Source organism: Aspergillus steynii (assembly GCF_002849105.1).
Source record: "Aspergillus steynii IBT 23096 chromosome Unknown P170scaffold_2, whole genome shotgun sequence".
NCBI classification, from domain to species: domain Eukaryota; kingdom Fungi; phylum Ascomycota; class Eurotiomycetes; order Eurotiales; family Aspergillaceae; genus Aspergillus; species Aspergillus steynii.
Genome location: NW_020194399.1, coordinates 283,105 through 297,928, shown reverse-complemented (window position 1 = coordinate 297,928; position 14,824 = coordinate 283,105). Strand labels below are relative to the sequence as shown.

At 48.4% G+C, this 14,824-nt stretch overlaps 6 protein-coding genes across 6 annotated transcripts; 3 read left to right on the top strand and 3 right to left on the bottom strand.

Annotated features, from left to right (window-relative positions):
• Positions 1-199: 199 nt before the first annotated feature.
• On the top strand, positions 200-1,652 carry P170DRAFT_443697 (putative protein kinase; the record flags this gene model as incomplete). The annotated part of the gene is made up of 6 exons (XM_024850574.1): positions 200-426; positions 481-827; positions 873-937; positions 1,035-1,193; positions 1,248-1,416; positions 1,471-1,652. The coding sequence occupies 6 exons, from the start codon at positions 200-202 to the stop codon at positions 1,650-1,652; spliced, it is 1,149 nt and encodes a 382-aa protein (XP_024706797.1).
• Positions 1,653-2,909: 1,257 nt separating this feature from the next.
• P170DRAFT_443696 (Gfo/Idh/MocA family protein) lies at positions 2,910-4,242 on the top strand (the record flags this gene model as incomplete). Its single annotated transcript, XM_024850573.1, has 4 exons — positions 2,910-2,931; positions 2,997-3,017; positions 3,086-3,616; positions 3,722-4,242. The coding sequence occupies 4 exons, from the start codon at positions 2,910-2,912 to the stop codon at positions 4,240-4,242; spliced, it is 1,095 nt and encodes a 364-aa protein (XP_024706796.1).
• Positions 4,243-4,543: 301 nt separating this feature from the next.
• Positions 4,544-5,786, top strand: P170DRAFT_506502 (uncharacterized protein; the record flags this gene model as incomplete). Its single annotated transcript, XM_024854399.1, has 3 exons — positions 4,544-4,841; positions 4,947-5,348; positions 5,425-5,786. Coding segments are annotated over exons 1-3 (999 nt in total), but the record flags the coding sequence as incomplete, so codon positions are not given.
• Positions 5,787-5,841: 55 nt separating this feature from the next.
• On the bottom strand, positions 5,842-6,434 carry P170DRAFT_422501 (uncharacterized protein; the record flags this gene model as incomplete). Its single annotated transcript, XM_024847439.1, has 2 exons — positions 5,842-6,351; positions 6,411-6,434. The coding sequence occupies 2 exons, from the start codon at positions 6,432-6,434 to the stop codon at positions 5,842-5,844; spliced, it is 534 nt and encodes a 177-aa protein (XP_024706794.1).
• A 1,222-nt stretch (positions 6,435-7,656) lies between these two features.
• On the bottom strand, positions 7,657-9,043 carry P170DRAFT_80390 (uncharacterized protein). The gene is made up of 2 exons (XM_024855392.1): positions 8,561-9,043; positions 7,657-8,339 (listed from the first exon to the last, which is right to left on the bottom strand). The coding sequence occupies exons 1-2, from the start codon at positions 8,829-8,831 to the stop codon at positions 7,714-7,716; spliced, it is 897 nt and encodes a 298-aa protein (XP_024706793.1). The 5' UTR covers positions 8,832-9,043; the 3' UTR covers positions 7,657-7,713.
• A 3,281-nt stretch (positions 9,044-12,324) lies between these two features.
• On the bottom strand, positions 12,325-14,131 carry P170DRAFT_453201 (DUF3433 domain-containing protein; the record flags this gene model as incomplete). The annotated part of the gene is made up of 2 exons (XM_024851344.1): positions 12,325-13,919; positions 14,116-14,131. The coding sequence occupies 2 exons, from the start codon at positions 14,129-14,131 to the stop codon at positions 12,325-12,327; spliced, it is 1,611 nt and encodes a 536-aa protein (XP_024706792.1).
• Positions 14,132-14,824: the final 693 nt, after the last annotated feature.

Genomic DNA, 14,824 nt, shown 5'->3' with positions numbered 1-14,824 from the left:
GGATTCTGTGTGTGATTGCATTAGCTTGTTGACAGGTCATCGTCTCCCTAGTAACCAGCCACGTGGTTCGCGTGTCACCCTTGCGCTGATCGAGGATGGTTGCAACTTTGGCCAAAAATAGGAACTATTTGTTCTTTGCTTTAAACATCTATGCTATGACATTCACAACCAAATGTGGTTCGCGCCAAACGTGTGAAAAATGTCCCTTTTACGGTTCATGCGGTCAGCCCCTTACAAAGTAAAGCCTGTCCCTGCATATGCCCTTCGACGCTCCCAGCCGATCGAAGAGGAGCGCATACCACATTATGACCCCAAACACTTTTATCCCATGCAACTGCATACAACGTTGGCCAACCGTTATCAAGTGGCTGCTAAACTTGGGTGGGGCACTAGCTCGACCGTCTGGTTGGCTAAGGATCTCCACCAGTAAGTCCCGTCGCTACAAATGTACTACCTCTGAATGCTGCTAATTTTATCCAGGTGGTGCTGGCTTCCTTCACGTTATGTAGCCATCAAGGTCAATACGAACAATTACGCGTCCCAAGAGTGTGCCGAAAAGGAGCTGCGAGTAACAGAGCATATCACCCGAGCAAATCCAGCCGACCAAGGCAGGTATTTTGTGCGCACTTTGCTGGATTCATTTACCCTACAAGGTCCACATGGCCACCATATTTGCATGGTGTTCGACCCCTTCTATGAGCCTCTCTGGATGCTAAAAGAGCGCTTCGAAGGACGCGTTTTTCCTCCGGATGCTCTCAGGACCATTGTTCGAATGATTGTAATGGGCCTTCACTATCTTCACACGCAGGCTCGCGTCATCCATACAGGTTAGTCAAATAGCCGAGCAACCTCTATCATCTTTGAATTCTAAGCCAAGGCAGATCTCAAATCCGATAACATCATAATGGCCCTTCGAGATCAGTCCCTACTCGACACGGTGATCCAGGACGAGCTAGACCATCCATCGCCGCAAAAGACATGCGATGACCGATCCATATACCTCTCACGCAACAACTTTGGGCTTCCACACCCAGAGCCTGGGAAGGCCAGTCATTACAGACTTTGGGCTTTCCGTTTACGGAGAGAAGGCTCCTTATACTCATCCTATCCAGCCTAATGGGTTCCAAGCCCCAGAGGTCATCCTTAGAGCAAGTTGGGACTATAGTGTTGATATATGGAATTTGGGCGCTTTAGTGAGGTTCCACAGGACTTATGTTTCCTCCTCAGACTTCTAACACATCGACTAGGTCTGGGAATTACTCTGTGGGTCCGGCCCTTTTGATTACGCCACATCGTCTTCAGATTCGTCGTACAGCGAGAAAAAGCACCTGGCGTCTATTATCTCCTCAATTGGCCCACCGCCAACGGATATGCTTAAGCGAGAACGTCGAGCTCCGCGGTATTTCAGTGACGATGGTATTCGCTGATATTTCGATTTCCTCTAGAACATGCTTGCTGATTATCGAACAGGGCAGTTCAAATTCCCCGATCTAATTACTCAAACGCGAGGACTTGACCAACTGCTCACTGTCATTGATGGCGAAGAGAAGCGAATGTTTGTGAAATTTATTACGAGGCTGCTGCAGTGGCAGCCAAAGGATCGAGCAACGGTGGAGGAGCTACTGTCGGATCCCTGGCTACAGCAGGAATGATGTGTGGGACGCGTAGAAAATGATACCCTTTCTTCTTCTTCTTTTGTTGAAAGCTGCTCACCTTGCTCAACCGACCTAACCGATCACTCCCCTCTATTGACAACGAACTAAAGTACGGAGAAACGACCCACACCAACTGCCGATCAAATAAAAGCAGAACCCGACGTCTTCCGGCGAGTTCATGGCACTACTTCCATCGCGGCTTGGCGTCGTGCCATACGGATTGCAGGATTGTCTATCAGTTAGGGCTGTCCGGAGATTATCCGAAACTGCGGGAAGGCATGGGCTGTTCGTGTCTTGATAGGACTTCTCAACGGCCTGAAGGATGGGATGATCCATGGGTTGGTAGACCATAGCAGCTTTCCCTATGCGGTTTTTGGCAAAAGATATTCTTTCAGTCTTCCAACCCACTAATAGAACGGAGCATAGTGGTAAATCACTCCCTTGCTTACCTTTTGCGTTAGTTAAGAAACTGTGATTTCACGTCTGCAAACCCAGAATTTTATACTGCGACTTTTTATACAGAGTACAGCTCTGCTCAGTCGTTTTTTACTTAATTCAGAAGAGAAATATTCTAGTTAAAGGATGCTGTATCCTAGACCACACTCCCGAGAACATATCACATGCATTTCGATACAAAAAAGTGGTTTTACGTTTGCTTTTCTAATTTCAAGAAACATATTGGGATTAACAGTATATATACTCCCTCAAGAACAAGAAAAAAATAATATCTATTCGAATGCCCTAATGTCACTCTAGACTCATCCCCTGCCCATTTCACAGTTGCGTTCTGTGAAATGCGACAGCCGGAGCTTCCATGGTGTCTAAAATATTGGAAGGTCTTCAAATGGTGCTCACCATGATGCGTTAACTTCACTCCCAATGTCAAATGTCTTTAGTCAAGAGCCATCTCTTCAAGCAGAGCGCTATTAGCGCAGTTAGTGAGCTCCGAATCACCGACTCGCTCAGTCATCCGAAGTTCTTGTTAACGTTCAAGACATTCAGGAATACCGGATATTGGATGCTTCAAGATCGAAAAGTCCGATTTATATCCCAAAAGGAATGTTGTTTATCTTATCTCTCATTGCTACTACCTTTGATTCAATGTCAAGCGAACCCAATGATAGCGCCCTAGCGAGCAATGACGTGATGCGCTAGCATCAGCAAAATTGATTAAATAACCCCTCCTTATAAATATAAGCCACCTAAATGTTGATCTGAGACCTCTCAGTAACATGAGCCAAGCCAATGCTCAAGATGGTGAATTGGGGAATTATCTGTAAGTGCCGGTCAGGAGCATCACCTGTGATACATGTTTGTCTCTAACCCTAAGTTCTCCATTAGCAACCGGCAACAACGCCACCAGTCTGTCTCTCCATCCGTCCTGTTTCAACAAAACCCAGAAGAACAATGGCACTGACCCCGGAATTCAGAATTTGCCAAAGACCTTCTAATTGACCCATCCACCCGAGGAGTCCACGACATTACCCACACCCTCACGGCCGTCGCATCCTCAACCTCATTGGAAAAAGCTCGTAGCTTTCTTTCAGCAATGAATGCTCCTTCGACAACCACAGCTTACGGATCCTACAATTCCCTCTTCGCCGACCCCTCCGTCGGAATTGTATACATAACCACTCCGCATTCGGAGCATTTCCAGAATGCCCGCGCGGCCTTGTTGGCGGGGAAGCACGTCTTGCTTGAGAAGTCGTTCACGGTGAACGCAGCGCAGGCGAAGACTCTTGTCGCGCTCGCAAGAGAGAAGGGCCTCTTTCTCATGGAAGCTATGTGGACGCGTTTTTTCCCGCTTATGCAGCATGTTAGGCAGCTGGTCCGGGATGGAGCGATCGGTTCTGTGCAGCGGGTGGTTGCGGATCGCAATTTAGGGAGGGATGTTGAGAGGCTGTATGGGACGGAGCATCGGCTGGTAAACCCTGCGCTGGCAGGTGGTGCTTTGTTGGACTGTGAGTATTCTTTGATCTTACAATATCCTCGAGCTTTCTCCAAGACGCGTTGGTTCTGGAGACTAGCTGTGATCACGGAACGCTAATTTTCTCTATCAACTACAGTGGCTGTATACCCTCTTACCTGGATTTTCCAGTTCCTCTATCACGACTCTTTGTCTAGTGATGGCACGAAGTCGCGACCCCTGGTCTCCAGCTCTGTCATTAAGTATGCTGCAACGGGCGTGGACGAGACCGCTACGGTTGTCGTTACCTTTCCCGACAGCAAAGCACAAGGTGTAGCGACCGCCAGTTTAAGAGTTACTTCGGACCCTACCGATCCAGGGGTCCGCATTTTCGGCCATAAAGGGCAGATCCAGATATTCGGGCCTGCGGCGCGACCACTCAGCATTGCAGTTGTTGACTATGCGGCAGCCGATACCCGGGCAGTCGAGAGGAAAGACTTCGACATTCCTGTCGGGCATGGGTTATTCTGGGAGGCAGATGCTTGTGCTCGCGCCTTGGCCGGTGGTGAGAGAGAGTCGGACGTTATTCCGCTGGACGAGACAGTGTTGATAATGGAAGTTCTGGATCAAGTTCGAGAACAGAATAGATTGAGATATCCTGATGATATTGAATCGTCTTAGACCTTCTTTCATGGACTTGATATCGTTCTCGTAACGAGTATATGCGCATTATTTTCAACTCACAGCAGAGGACACATCTCTAGGCCATAGTCCATTTATATGCTTCTGTCATATACTGCGCCGCGACCATTCTCACACAACCATGGCGTTCAAATGCAGCGGAGCAAAATAAACCTCGTCGGGATGAAAAATCCGAAACTTAAGTATGAGTCACGCTGACGCCGACGAGGCTTTAATCGGAATTGTCTCCCGCTGCGTTGGCTCATAATTGGCACCATCAGTTAATATCTAGCACATGAGTTTGTGTCCGACAACAACGCAAGAAATTCAAACACGCTGCATGAGAACGTGCTAAACCACAGACATGGACGATTTCAACGACATTGAAGATACCGGGAGCACAGGTGATCTGGACGCGACAGACCAGCTTCCGGTCTTCAGCGACGGTGAGGATACTCTTCCGTTGTGTTATATCTGCGAGGAATCTTGCGATTCCTTTGATGCTACGGGATTAACCACAGGAGTTTACCCCGCGGACAGCGTGGTCACTGATAAACAGCTTTGGGCTAAAACTGCGTGGAATCGCCATTATCGCCTGAGCATGTACACTTTTTTCTTTCCTTCCCCCTGCCCTGCCGAGCGAGCACGTACCTAACAAGATGCTTAAGACTAACCATCATTCACTGACGTGTAATAATAATTAGTCCTCTTCCACTCACGAAAGCGTATCTGTCGTCTTTCCGGAATATCGTGCATGAACGATAATGACATTGACTTCCACACACGCCAGGCTCCCTGGGATAAGACTACAGTGATCGTGCGACCTGAAAGTGGCTCAAGCAGACGTCAAGACCTCCTCGCAACGGCCCTCCAGTTTGAAGCTAAAGTTCAGGGCACGAAAGACAGACTCATGTGTCTTCTTGTCCACGCTCGCTGCTGGCAATTACTTTGCACGCACAGGGCCTGGTCTCTCTCTGAGGGCGACATAAAGGTCCTGATGCGAGCTCTCCTTCGGAAAGGTCCCCTGTCCCGGGACCCGCGTCTATACTCAGTTTATGGTTTAAATGTGGGGTGCTCTTCTTTGCCTTGCACTTTTGATGATGGAGGTGATTTATGGCCCCCGAATTCCAACATCTGTTATGCAGACCTACATGCTCACCCTCAGATTCTGTGGCAATTTAGACCCTTTTCGGTGCAAGCGCGTGGAGGTTATCATTCGTCGCGCTCGTCAAAGAGCAGGCAGGAGGTTTAAGAGTACCCAAAAACATCAAGAACCAATTCACTTGAATCTTCTTCCTCTAGAGGTCTTACTCTTGATCGCCGGTTTCCTCTCGCCCGCAGATGCCGCTGTTGTCCAGAAAGCAGTGGGGCTTTACTTAGGTGATTCATATTGGCGGTCAAAAGTCCCAGAGATTTTCCATGAAGTTCGAGAAATTTCCAGTGAGACGCTAGACTGGGGGTTTTTATGCTGTGAGCTGAATCAATTGGAGGCTGCGGAGGACGATGACTTGGATAGTCGCCGTTATGTCATTGGAAAATTGGACAAGATTGCCGACTGCATTGTTAATGATTCGAACAATACATGAATAATCATACACGTTAATGAGACCTTTTGGTGTGTTCAAGTCGTTTGATCACTACCTCAGCGTCATTCATCACCTCAAATCCTTGTCTTTGCCTGTGCAATGGACTGATATGTCCTTCTAGCTTGTTGTATGTATAGAATTTGACCTCAGTCCCGATAGCCACCGCCCCGAACAGTTTGCTACTTCCTATTTCCCCTCTAGCCGCCGCTTGGACGTGCCCGCGAAGGTATTTCTTGAGCTGTATCTCAGCACCCTTCCAGCCTGGTGCACCACGACTTGGCGCCTTCTTGGTCGTAGAGACCAAGAAGGGCCGACGAACGAGCCGGCCTCCCCGGCGACTGGTCCACTCGCTCACAGTAAAGTCCGTATAGCCACTTGGGTTCTTCGACTGTGGCTCTATTGCGAATGACGCAACAGGAAACGTTGAGGTGAGAATTACGCTCCACATGGCTCCTACGCGGTCTTCAGGCGCCGCAGCAGTGACACGGCCGTACTCGCCGAGGAAGGTATTTAGAATGTCGTACTATTTTGCTTTCAATCAGAGCTATTCCCTCACGCAGGCATACTAGAAATATCTCTTACAGGCGTGGTTGCAGTGTTCGCCATTTTGGAAGAAGCTAGATACGCTATACCATTATGAATATACGACCCCATATGGTCTCTAACAACATGTCTGGCTACTTACATTGGATGTTCTTTCAAAGTGACACTGATATCTGCTTTCTTCGCACTCCCACTCAACGACCAAGAGGCAAAATGTACGTACGCCTGGCCCATCTTCTACAAAGCCCAGCCGCATCCTCCCCATGATCGTGCCTTCCGGTTCGGAATGGCTCTGGGTGCTATGTGACCTAGGTATTTTCTCAATGGGGAACGTGCAACCGAAGGCAGGCGCGACGGCCTTCAAGTCACTCCGACTCACTACCGAGAAGGAAATCATTACAAGAGCAGGGTACCTATCTCATGAACCGCATCTCCTGACTGGGGTGGTCATTCGAGAATGCGATACCCGTGGTATATTCTGTATAAGGCTGAAGGCTTCAACGGCCTTCTGTTTGACAATTAACCAGCCTCGTAGATATCGGGTAGGAAGAATGCAGCAAGGCTTGGGTTATCAAGCAAGTCTCAAAAGCCAAAATAAATTCAAGATTTATTTGAAAGCATCTACATCCTCCGATAGTCAATATACCAACTTAGTATCGAGAAAAAACCACAATTACCGGTAGGAGCGAGGACTCTGCCATTTCTCCGGCTTAACTGAAGCCGGGGAGAAAATTATCTCTCTCGATCACTCACAAGGAGTTGGACCGACTCATAACGGCTCGTCAAACACCGATTAGCAGCTCGCTCCTTTAGAATCACTTGCGAATCATGACTCACTAGGTGCTTCAAAGGCGAAAGGAAAAATAGCGGCTTACTACATGTCAGGGTCAAAAGCCCGTTCGGCGTCAGAGCAAGACCAGAAAGGCTCAAGATTCTATATCACAAGATACAGACCTTTAGTGTAGAATGCCCCCTCACTGAAGTGAACGTTGCATGATACAGCAATGACGATTATTATGTTGTATTCGTCCTTTGAGTTGAGCTTTACAAAAGACTGCATTTGCCGTTCATAGAGAGGCTTGGCAGGGCGATAACTACAGCTTAAGCTATGGGTCGGGCTTGAAATAGCTTACCACTATCAAGATGAAAGACATAAATACAAAATTAAATACTGTACACGAGTTGGTCCAAGGGGGCGATGCACAAATGATAAATGTGTTGACAGTTAGGTCACATTAAATTGAAGCAATCACTTAGTCCCATAAAGGCTAAGCAAACATCTCGACATCCAATGTTCGACCTGGCAGTCGTGCTTCGGTATATTTGGGAATTCATCTGGGTTTTAGTTCGTCTCTATTAACTCCACGCGGTGGCTATACCTCCCATTTGGATCAGTCACACGGCTCGTATGTTCCCCCAAAGGCTTCATCATGGTCGATTGACCTCCGCGTTCCATCTGATTATCAAATTGATCTTTTGGGTGGTCTGGGCCCAAAGCATAGGCCTTCCTCAGATTTCGGTTCTGTCTCAACAGCCAGAGCGCCCACGCTAGCGAGGCCAGTGCAATCACGCCCAGCGGGACACCCACACCCGCGCCGACAGCAGTCACCTTCCCGGAGCTATCACTCTTTTCAGAGATATAGGTGGGCGTCGTTCGAGAGGTCTGAATCCCGGTGGACGTCGGTGTTGAATCGTATGTTGTCGTTGATGTTTCTTCTTCCATCGAGACCTGGGAGACATTGACTTGGGCAGCATTGTAGTCGTCCGGGCCAGTGGGCATGAGGCCCTCAAGCGCCGCTACCCCGACTATGGCTTTCCCAATGGGCACCGTAAATGGATCTTTATTCCCGGGACATGTTTTTCGTTCTAAGTCGAGGTCCCATTCTGGTTGTCCGCAGCAGTAGAGGTCCCCATTGTTTCCGCTCTGGAGGAACGCAATAGTGTAATAATAATCAGATGTGTTGCCATCTGTCGAATTGTAAATTGTGCAAACCTACGGTCAGTAAACAGTAAATAGTTCCGAAGGATAATAACTTCTCAATGATGATTAATTGATGCAACAGAAGGAAATAGTAGGGGAAAGAGGAAGAAGAAAAAGAGAAGGAGGGAATGAGGGACGAAGAAAGGACGAAAAAAGGAAATGAAAACAGATAAAGTTTGGAAGAATAGAAAAACTGGGAAGAACATACAAAAGCTCTCTTCACACAGCTGCGGGCAATCGTCCCCCCAATCCGGGTCCGTACAACTGTCTCTCGACAGATTGGATCCGTTAAGATGGAAGCAGTATCCATTGTCCAGGCAGATCGCGTCTTCTGAACAGCAAGATGTATTCATCTCTGAGGTACAAGGCACATCATTACTTTCATCCCCGTTGGGGAAATAACAAGTGCGATTAGCTGCCATGCCTTGGGACACGAAAAGCCCTTGCAAAGAAAGCATGAGAAGCGTTGGCCAGCTCATCGTGCTCAACACCTAACAGCGGATCCTTTCTAAGAGGTCTGGCTGAATATCCGCAGGGGCAAACTGAAAATTCAATAGGGTGCGGATATTTAAGAAGCCGACCCAAGATCTTGACCCCAAAGAAGCGGGATTCTATGAAGGAAGGCGACGGGAAAGGGTCATGTCGACTGACAGAGCTCAAGGAAAGAAGAACAACAAGACGGGTGGGGACTGACCTCTAATACTCCCTGCGGAAAGAATAGAGCCGCTTCAGGTGGACTCCTACTTTGGTTGCGCTGGGCAAACATGACATCTCCTGCCTGTTAGCCCAGAGCTACACATGTCACGGCAGAGTAATCCGCACGAGGCGACACACTAAGTGGATTACGGATCAGCCATGATCACACCGTAGCATAGGGGATGAGGGTCTCATTGGACGGACGAAAATGGCAGTGTTTATCTTCTGGTGTCGATTCTTGGCTGTTTCAGTCAGGGCTCTCCTGTGGGCGGCTGGCTGCGATTGCTTTTGTCAACCTGGTGGTGGGTCAGATATCCTCACGATTGATATAGATGTTTATAGAGGATTTGATTCGGTAGAATAAAGGGGATAAAATCTCCGTGTCTAACGGGTCACGGTATCCCAAAACAACATTTGAAAGCAGTCAGTAGCAGGCTGAGCTCTCGGTAGGCTTCACCCTGGCGTGCCCCCCCGTATGACTGCATTGGCGATTCTCCGTCCAAACCCCGACGCCTGACAAACAAGCAGGGATTCCCCTGTTAATGAGATATTAACCGCAACTGGTTGTGGGGGCCTCGTATCCCCGCGGCCCCTGAATACCGCCATCATAACAAGCTCAGACCTGTGAATCCTTCATCTTATAATTATCAGCATCTATTTTCGGTGTCTATTGTCCTGAACCATTCTCTTCCAGCGACCTGTTCATCTCCAATCTCGTCATGTTGGAAGAATAACGACCACCCTCCATGAGTATGCGCGAAAAGTCCAGAGCGTAAAAGCCATTCTTGGCAGAACCCGAAGCGTCATTAGTCTGTTAACATGCAGGCAATTCGGGAGGTCGCGAGTCATGAACATCGAATCAAACTTGCAGTGGGGATAAAGACGGTGGCCCGAAGGCCCGAACCAGGGACCCGGGGGCAAGGCTGAGAATCAAGTGGAGCCGGCCCTATCCAAACCATTGGCCGGGGGGAGATTGGAACTGCGCCGCCAACAAGGCTATGTCGTATCCGAGGCGCGCACCAACAGTCGGGGGTCTGTGAGTGAAAGCGGGCAGATGGGGAAAACGCCACTAATATCACAATATGCACGAGGCTTTCAGTCGCACATTCAATCACAAACCTACGCGGGATTGGAGATCGGGTGCTGGCGGGAACGACAGATTCCCAAGGCGGATATTTGCGAGACCGGTTTGCAGGATTAGCTGCCGGAAGCCTTGAGAGGGTGCATTGTAGCATGCTTTCATTATCACCATGGAGGCCATTGCAAATCTATCCGAGAAAGGGGCAGACAAGATCGCTTCACTCCTGCATGTTCATTCGGCGCTTGGGCTTTTCTTTAATTCAGTTGGCTTGCTTAGTAAAGACTGACATGATTTGATAGTCAATATAGTAAGAAATTTTCATTTAGCAATCAATTCTAATGTATAAAAAACCAGCGGAAAGTTCAAGTTTGGGGGGGGGACAAGTAAAATGTGCAACTAGAAAGGCCCGTAGAAAAGCATAAAGAATCCAGGACGACAGGTATGAGACCCTCAGACGGCCCATGATTTTAAGACGATAGTCCAAAATACTTTATCCCAAAGCTGGTGCGATCCCTCTCAGTTCGCTGTTCCAGCACCGGACTCGGAGAAAAGTCGGAAAAGTTAGGCTCTTCTTTTTTTTTTTTTTTTTTTTTTTTTTTTTTTCCGGACTGTCATATGGTATTGGAATAACTAGCGTTATTGAAGAGTTTGGGGAGAGCTTTAGGAAAGTACATTCAGTTCCAGCGTCAATACTGCGTAGACGGAGGACTGTAAGAAGAAAATGATAACAATGACTACCGAAACAAATAAACATAGCATCTAGTTCTATTAGCTGATTCTATTTACAATCGGCTGGAGATAGCCCCCCGCGTTTTGTACTGTATGAGGAATTAAGAGATTTGACTGCGCGAAGGAATGTCGCCCGGCAACTCCCGACGGTCGGGCCCTTGAATCCTCTCGCCACGACCCTGTCGGGATATCATTCATGCCAGCTGTGTCCTGCTTAAGTCGTGTGCGCAGGAAGTGTACTTCAATTACTCCGTGGGCGGCGGTGGTTGCAATGGACACAACTTCTCCATATCGCCCAAAGAAAGAAAAAACTAACATAGTTCGGACGCGAGCCGGATGCAACTGCTGCCGCAGGGGACAAGTTAAAGTAGTTCACTCCTAATGTTAATTGCCTGAATTTTTGTATGGACCCAGATCATGAAAGTCTCGGCCAGTTTTACTCTGGCCTTGCTATGCGCAAGAGGGAGAATAGAATTCAAAGGTATTGTTCTGCAACGAGTCAAGGAGTGGAGGTCAAGGGCAGAAACACGGGGAAAGCGTCGTGTTTTAACACACCAACATATAACTTAGATCAATTCCGGTTAATATTCGGGCTTTGTAATTGATTCTAGATAATCTGCTGCCTAGGTCGACAAAACACAGCCGATTTCTTCCCACGCGTCAACGTCTCCCTGACGGATCGATAGGTGTCTGCGATCAGCCCGTTACTAACCTTGGCTCAATCCACACAATTCCCACTCATGCACCTTTCCGGTAGAGGAGAGAACTGGTTTAGGTGAATACAAAATAGAGTATTATATTGAAGATATATTTTATGAATTATGCACGCAAATGATGGCAAATCGAGGGCTTCTATGCTATAACATCATTTATGTAGAATGGGTCCTAATTAGCACCTGAGAATGTCGATTTCGATGACGAAAAGAACACGGCGTAGGGAGTTTTTTTTTTTTTCCTGTGTACAAGAATTCCTAAATCATAAAGTTCCAATCCGTATCATTGAAGAGCAGTATCTACTTATGAATTACTCTACTCATCCAATGAAACGAAACCTGGCCAGGAACATAGTAAACAGCTGGACTACAGCTTCTGAATAGCACCTGGTGCATACTACCATGCAATTTTTAAAACCACAAACTCTTTCCTTGTCGAAAGTCTGCCTGTCATTCTCCATTAGTGAAGTGACCACTATCGGCTGCGCGTACAACCCATCCCTTGTTGCGAGGATCCGCAGTCGCGGCTTCGGGTTGAACCCTTTCGGCTTTTTTTCCCCGAGGGAGTTGAACCTTGCGGACTTGGCGCGGTTCGAGTTGAACCCCTTTCACCCAACAAACCGTGAAAAAGGGGACATCTCCTCGTGTCTTCTCAGAATTGAGATTAAATTATATATAGGTCAAACGCCAAAATCCCGTAACATATATATACATACAAAAATTTTAACCTGCCACTGGGACCAAAAACCCATCCTAAGGATCAGGGGTATAACCCTCCCCATGAATATATTTGCTTACCCGAGGCTCCTGGTCAACAGCGCAACGAATCTTCCCATCCCGACACTGGAACCAGCCCAGCGAGTATCGTTTGTTCTTCATAACCAGCATTTCGCGAATCTGCTTGCTCGTGTACATCTCGGTACCCGCAAAGTCATCCAGCAGACGCGATTCGTGAATGAAGGCCAGAATCGACGCGATGGTGGCAGGCTGCCGAGGCATAAATGGACGTCTGCTACGACGGAAGTAGACCGCCAGAGCAGAGCAAATATGAATAAAAACGATGATGATAGAAAGAATCGCGGAGATCGAGAACGTCCGGTACGTTTCGGTCGCCGTGGACAGTGATGTGAGGGTTACGGTGAGCACGTCGCCGAGGATCGTCCCAAATCCTACCATGGCGACGAGATAGTGGCCGTTCCAGAGCGCTTTGCAGGGCAGGATGCCGTAGGGTGTGCCTTGGTAGTCCAGGGTCAATGTTCTGTCCGGTCGTTCGTTTCCTTTGGAGAGTCGGTAGTATGGCTCCATCAACTTCAGGTTGAAGTCGAGTGTGGCCCACACCTGTCGGATGATGGAAGAGATGAGAACAGGCAGCCAGGGTAATGTAGTAGTGATGACGTTTAGAGAGGTGAAGCACACGACGGGGATCCAGGGGAGACAGCCCCCGAGAAAGACGATGAAGGAGATCATCCAAATAGGTCGCAGGATGATAGGCAGAGGACTTTCGGGCTCGCGCGGCTTCGAGGAATCCGGGGCGATCTTTTCCTTGATTTCGCCTTCGCCCTGCAGCCCAAGCCGAAAGTTTCTCAAAATGTATCGTCGATCCTTGAGTTTCTCATGGATGTCATCGTGAATGTTATTATCCATAGTCTCAAAGTCTGCCAGAATCGGTGACTGCGCTGCCATGGCCGCAATGCCAGCCAGGCCGCGCGGGTCAGTATACAAGCCCGATTTCCGCTGCAGGTGGAATAGAAGCACCACGGCCAGGATTGCGCCAACTCCCATAGTGACAGTTGCCGCACGAGACCAGCCGTATTCAAGACGGAGAAAGTACCTGTACTCGCCATCACAGTAGGTTGGGTAGTCTTGATGGCATTTGGGATTTTCCACGGTCCGGATACTCGTACTCTGCAGCGCCGGGGCCGCAGTTGCGGCAAATATAGTCCCCATGGAGGAGATAAGGACACCCCAGTGGCGATTACGGAACGCCTGATACGGAACAAAGTAGGCGAACATGGTGATATAGTCGAGGTTAATGGTTCGTTCACCCGTATTCCCAGTGGGTCCCGAAAGTTGGTAATAAGGCTCCATGCGTTGGACTCCATAGTCGGCTACCTGCCACATAACGCCATATGCGACAGTGACAATCGTGGGAACATATTTCCAGCAAATGAACAGGCCGATTGGAATCTCAGCCTCCGTATTATAATGAATCAGGCCATTGCCTTTTTTCTCATTAATCCGGGACTTTTGGAGGAGTAGTTCTTGGGCGGTAGCCAGTGCCGCCGACAAGATGGCCAAGAGGATAATGTAGAATGGCCGCACAGAAAACGGTTTCCAATCTGGCATCCCTGCATTTAACGGATTGGTTGTTGTATATGTATCCCCAGGAGACTGGGGAGAGACAGGTTCATTGATCTCTTTTGCCATCGCTAGCTCAGGGCCATGATAGCTCGTCGATACATTCGCTCGCTCATCACCGCTGAATTCATCGAGCTCGTGGTGTAATGAATGTGTTGATTTGGATGAAGTTGGAGCGATGTGGACCTTGAGCCGTTGCCATATTGACCTTGAGCGCATCTGCTCACGATTCAAGCTAGATGAGCGAGGGTGTTGAGACACTCCCAGATATTTGGCGTCCACAGTTGCACCTCCCATCATTTCCTTGCAAAACTTTCGCCTGGGACAGGCTGGAAACAACCTTTGATGAACTGCAGCGAGACCAAATCCAAGTGCCAAGAAACCCAAGACGGGAACATGAAACTATTGGAACGATTGAATATAGACCGACCCGAGAAGTCTTCGATACGCTATATCGCAGCAAAATCCAAGAAAGCAGAACGAAATGAAAAACAAGAGAAAGAAAAAAGAGAGACGGTGGTGTTCGACAAAATCAAACTGCTTAGCAAGAGAAAGCTTCTCAGCCTCAACTGTGCAAAGGCTTAATACCGCTTCTACATCTCCGACCCGACAGGAGATCCATATCAGACCCATAAAAATATCTCCGACCCGGTCGAGGCAGTGCAATGATCCACGCGGGGGCCAAATCTGACAGCCCATATTCGAGTCGAAAGATTTGGCCCCATTATAAGAACGAAGTGCATTCCAGCTCAGGCTAGCTTGAGTCGAGTTAAGATGTTTAGCTACCTGGACTAATCCCCGTACGGATCCGCCTCGAACAGCTGTTAACCCTTGCGACCCAAAGGACGATCCTTCGGAGGGACCACTTTATATTGCTCTATCCTACTACGTATAA

Excerpts from the sequence above, each read along its gene's own strand:
- P170DRAFT_80390 (XM_024855392.1), bottom strand. The coding sequence starts at position 8,831 with ATGAGCTGGCCAACGCTTCTCATGCTTTCTTTGCAAGGGCTTTTCGTG. Across the intron at positions 8,340-8,560 it reads GCTGTGTGAAGAGAGCTTTT|ATGGCAACACATCTGATTAT; the intron begins GTATGTTCTTCC and ends ACAATTCGACAG.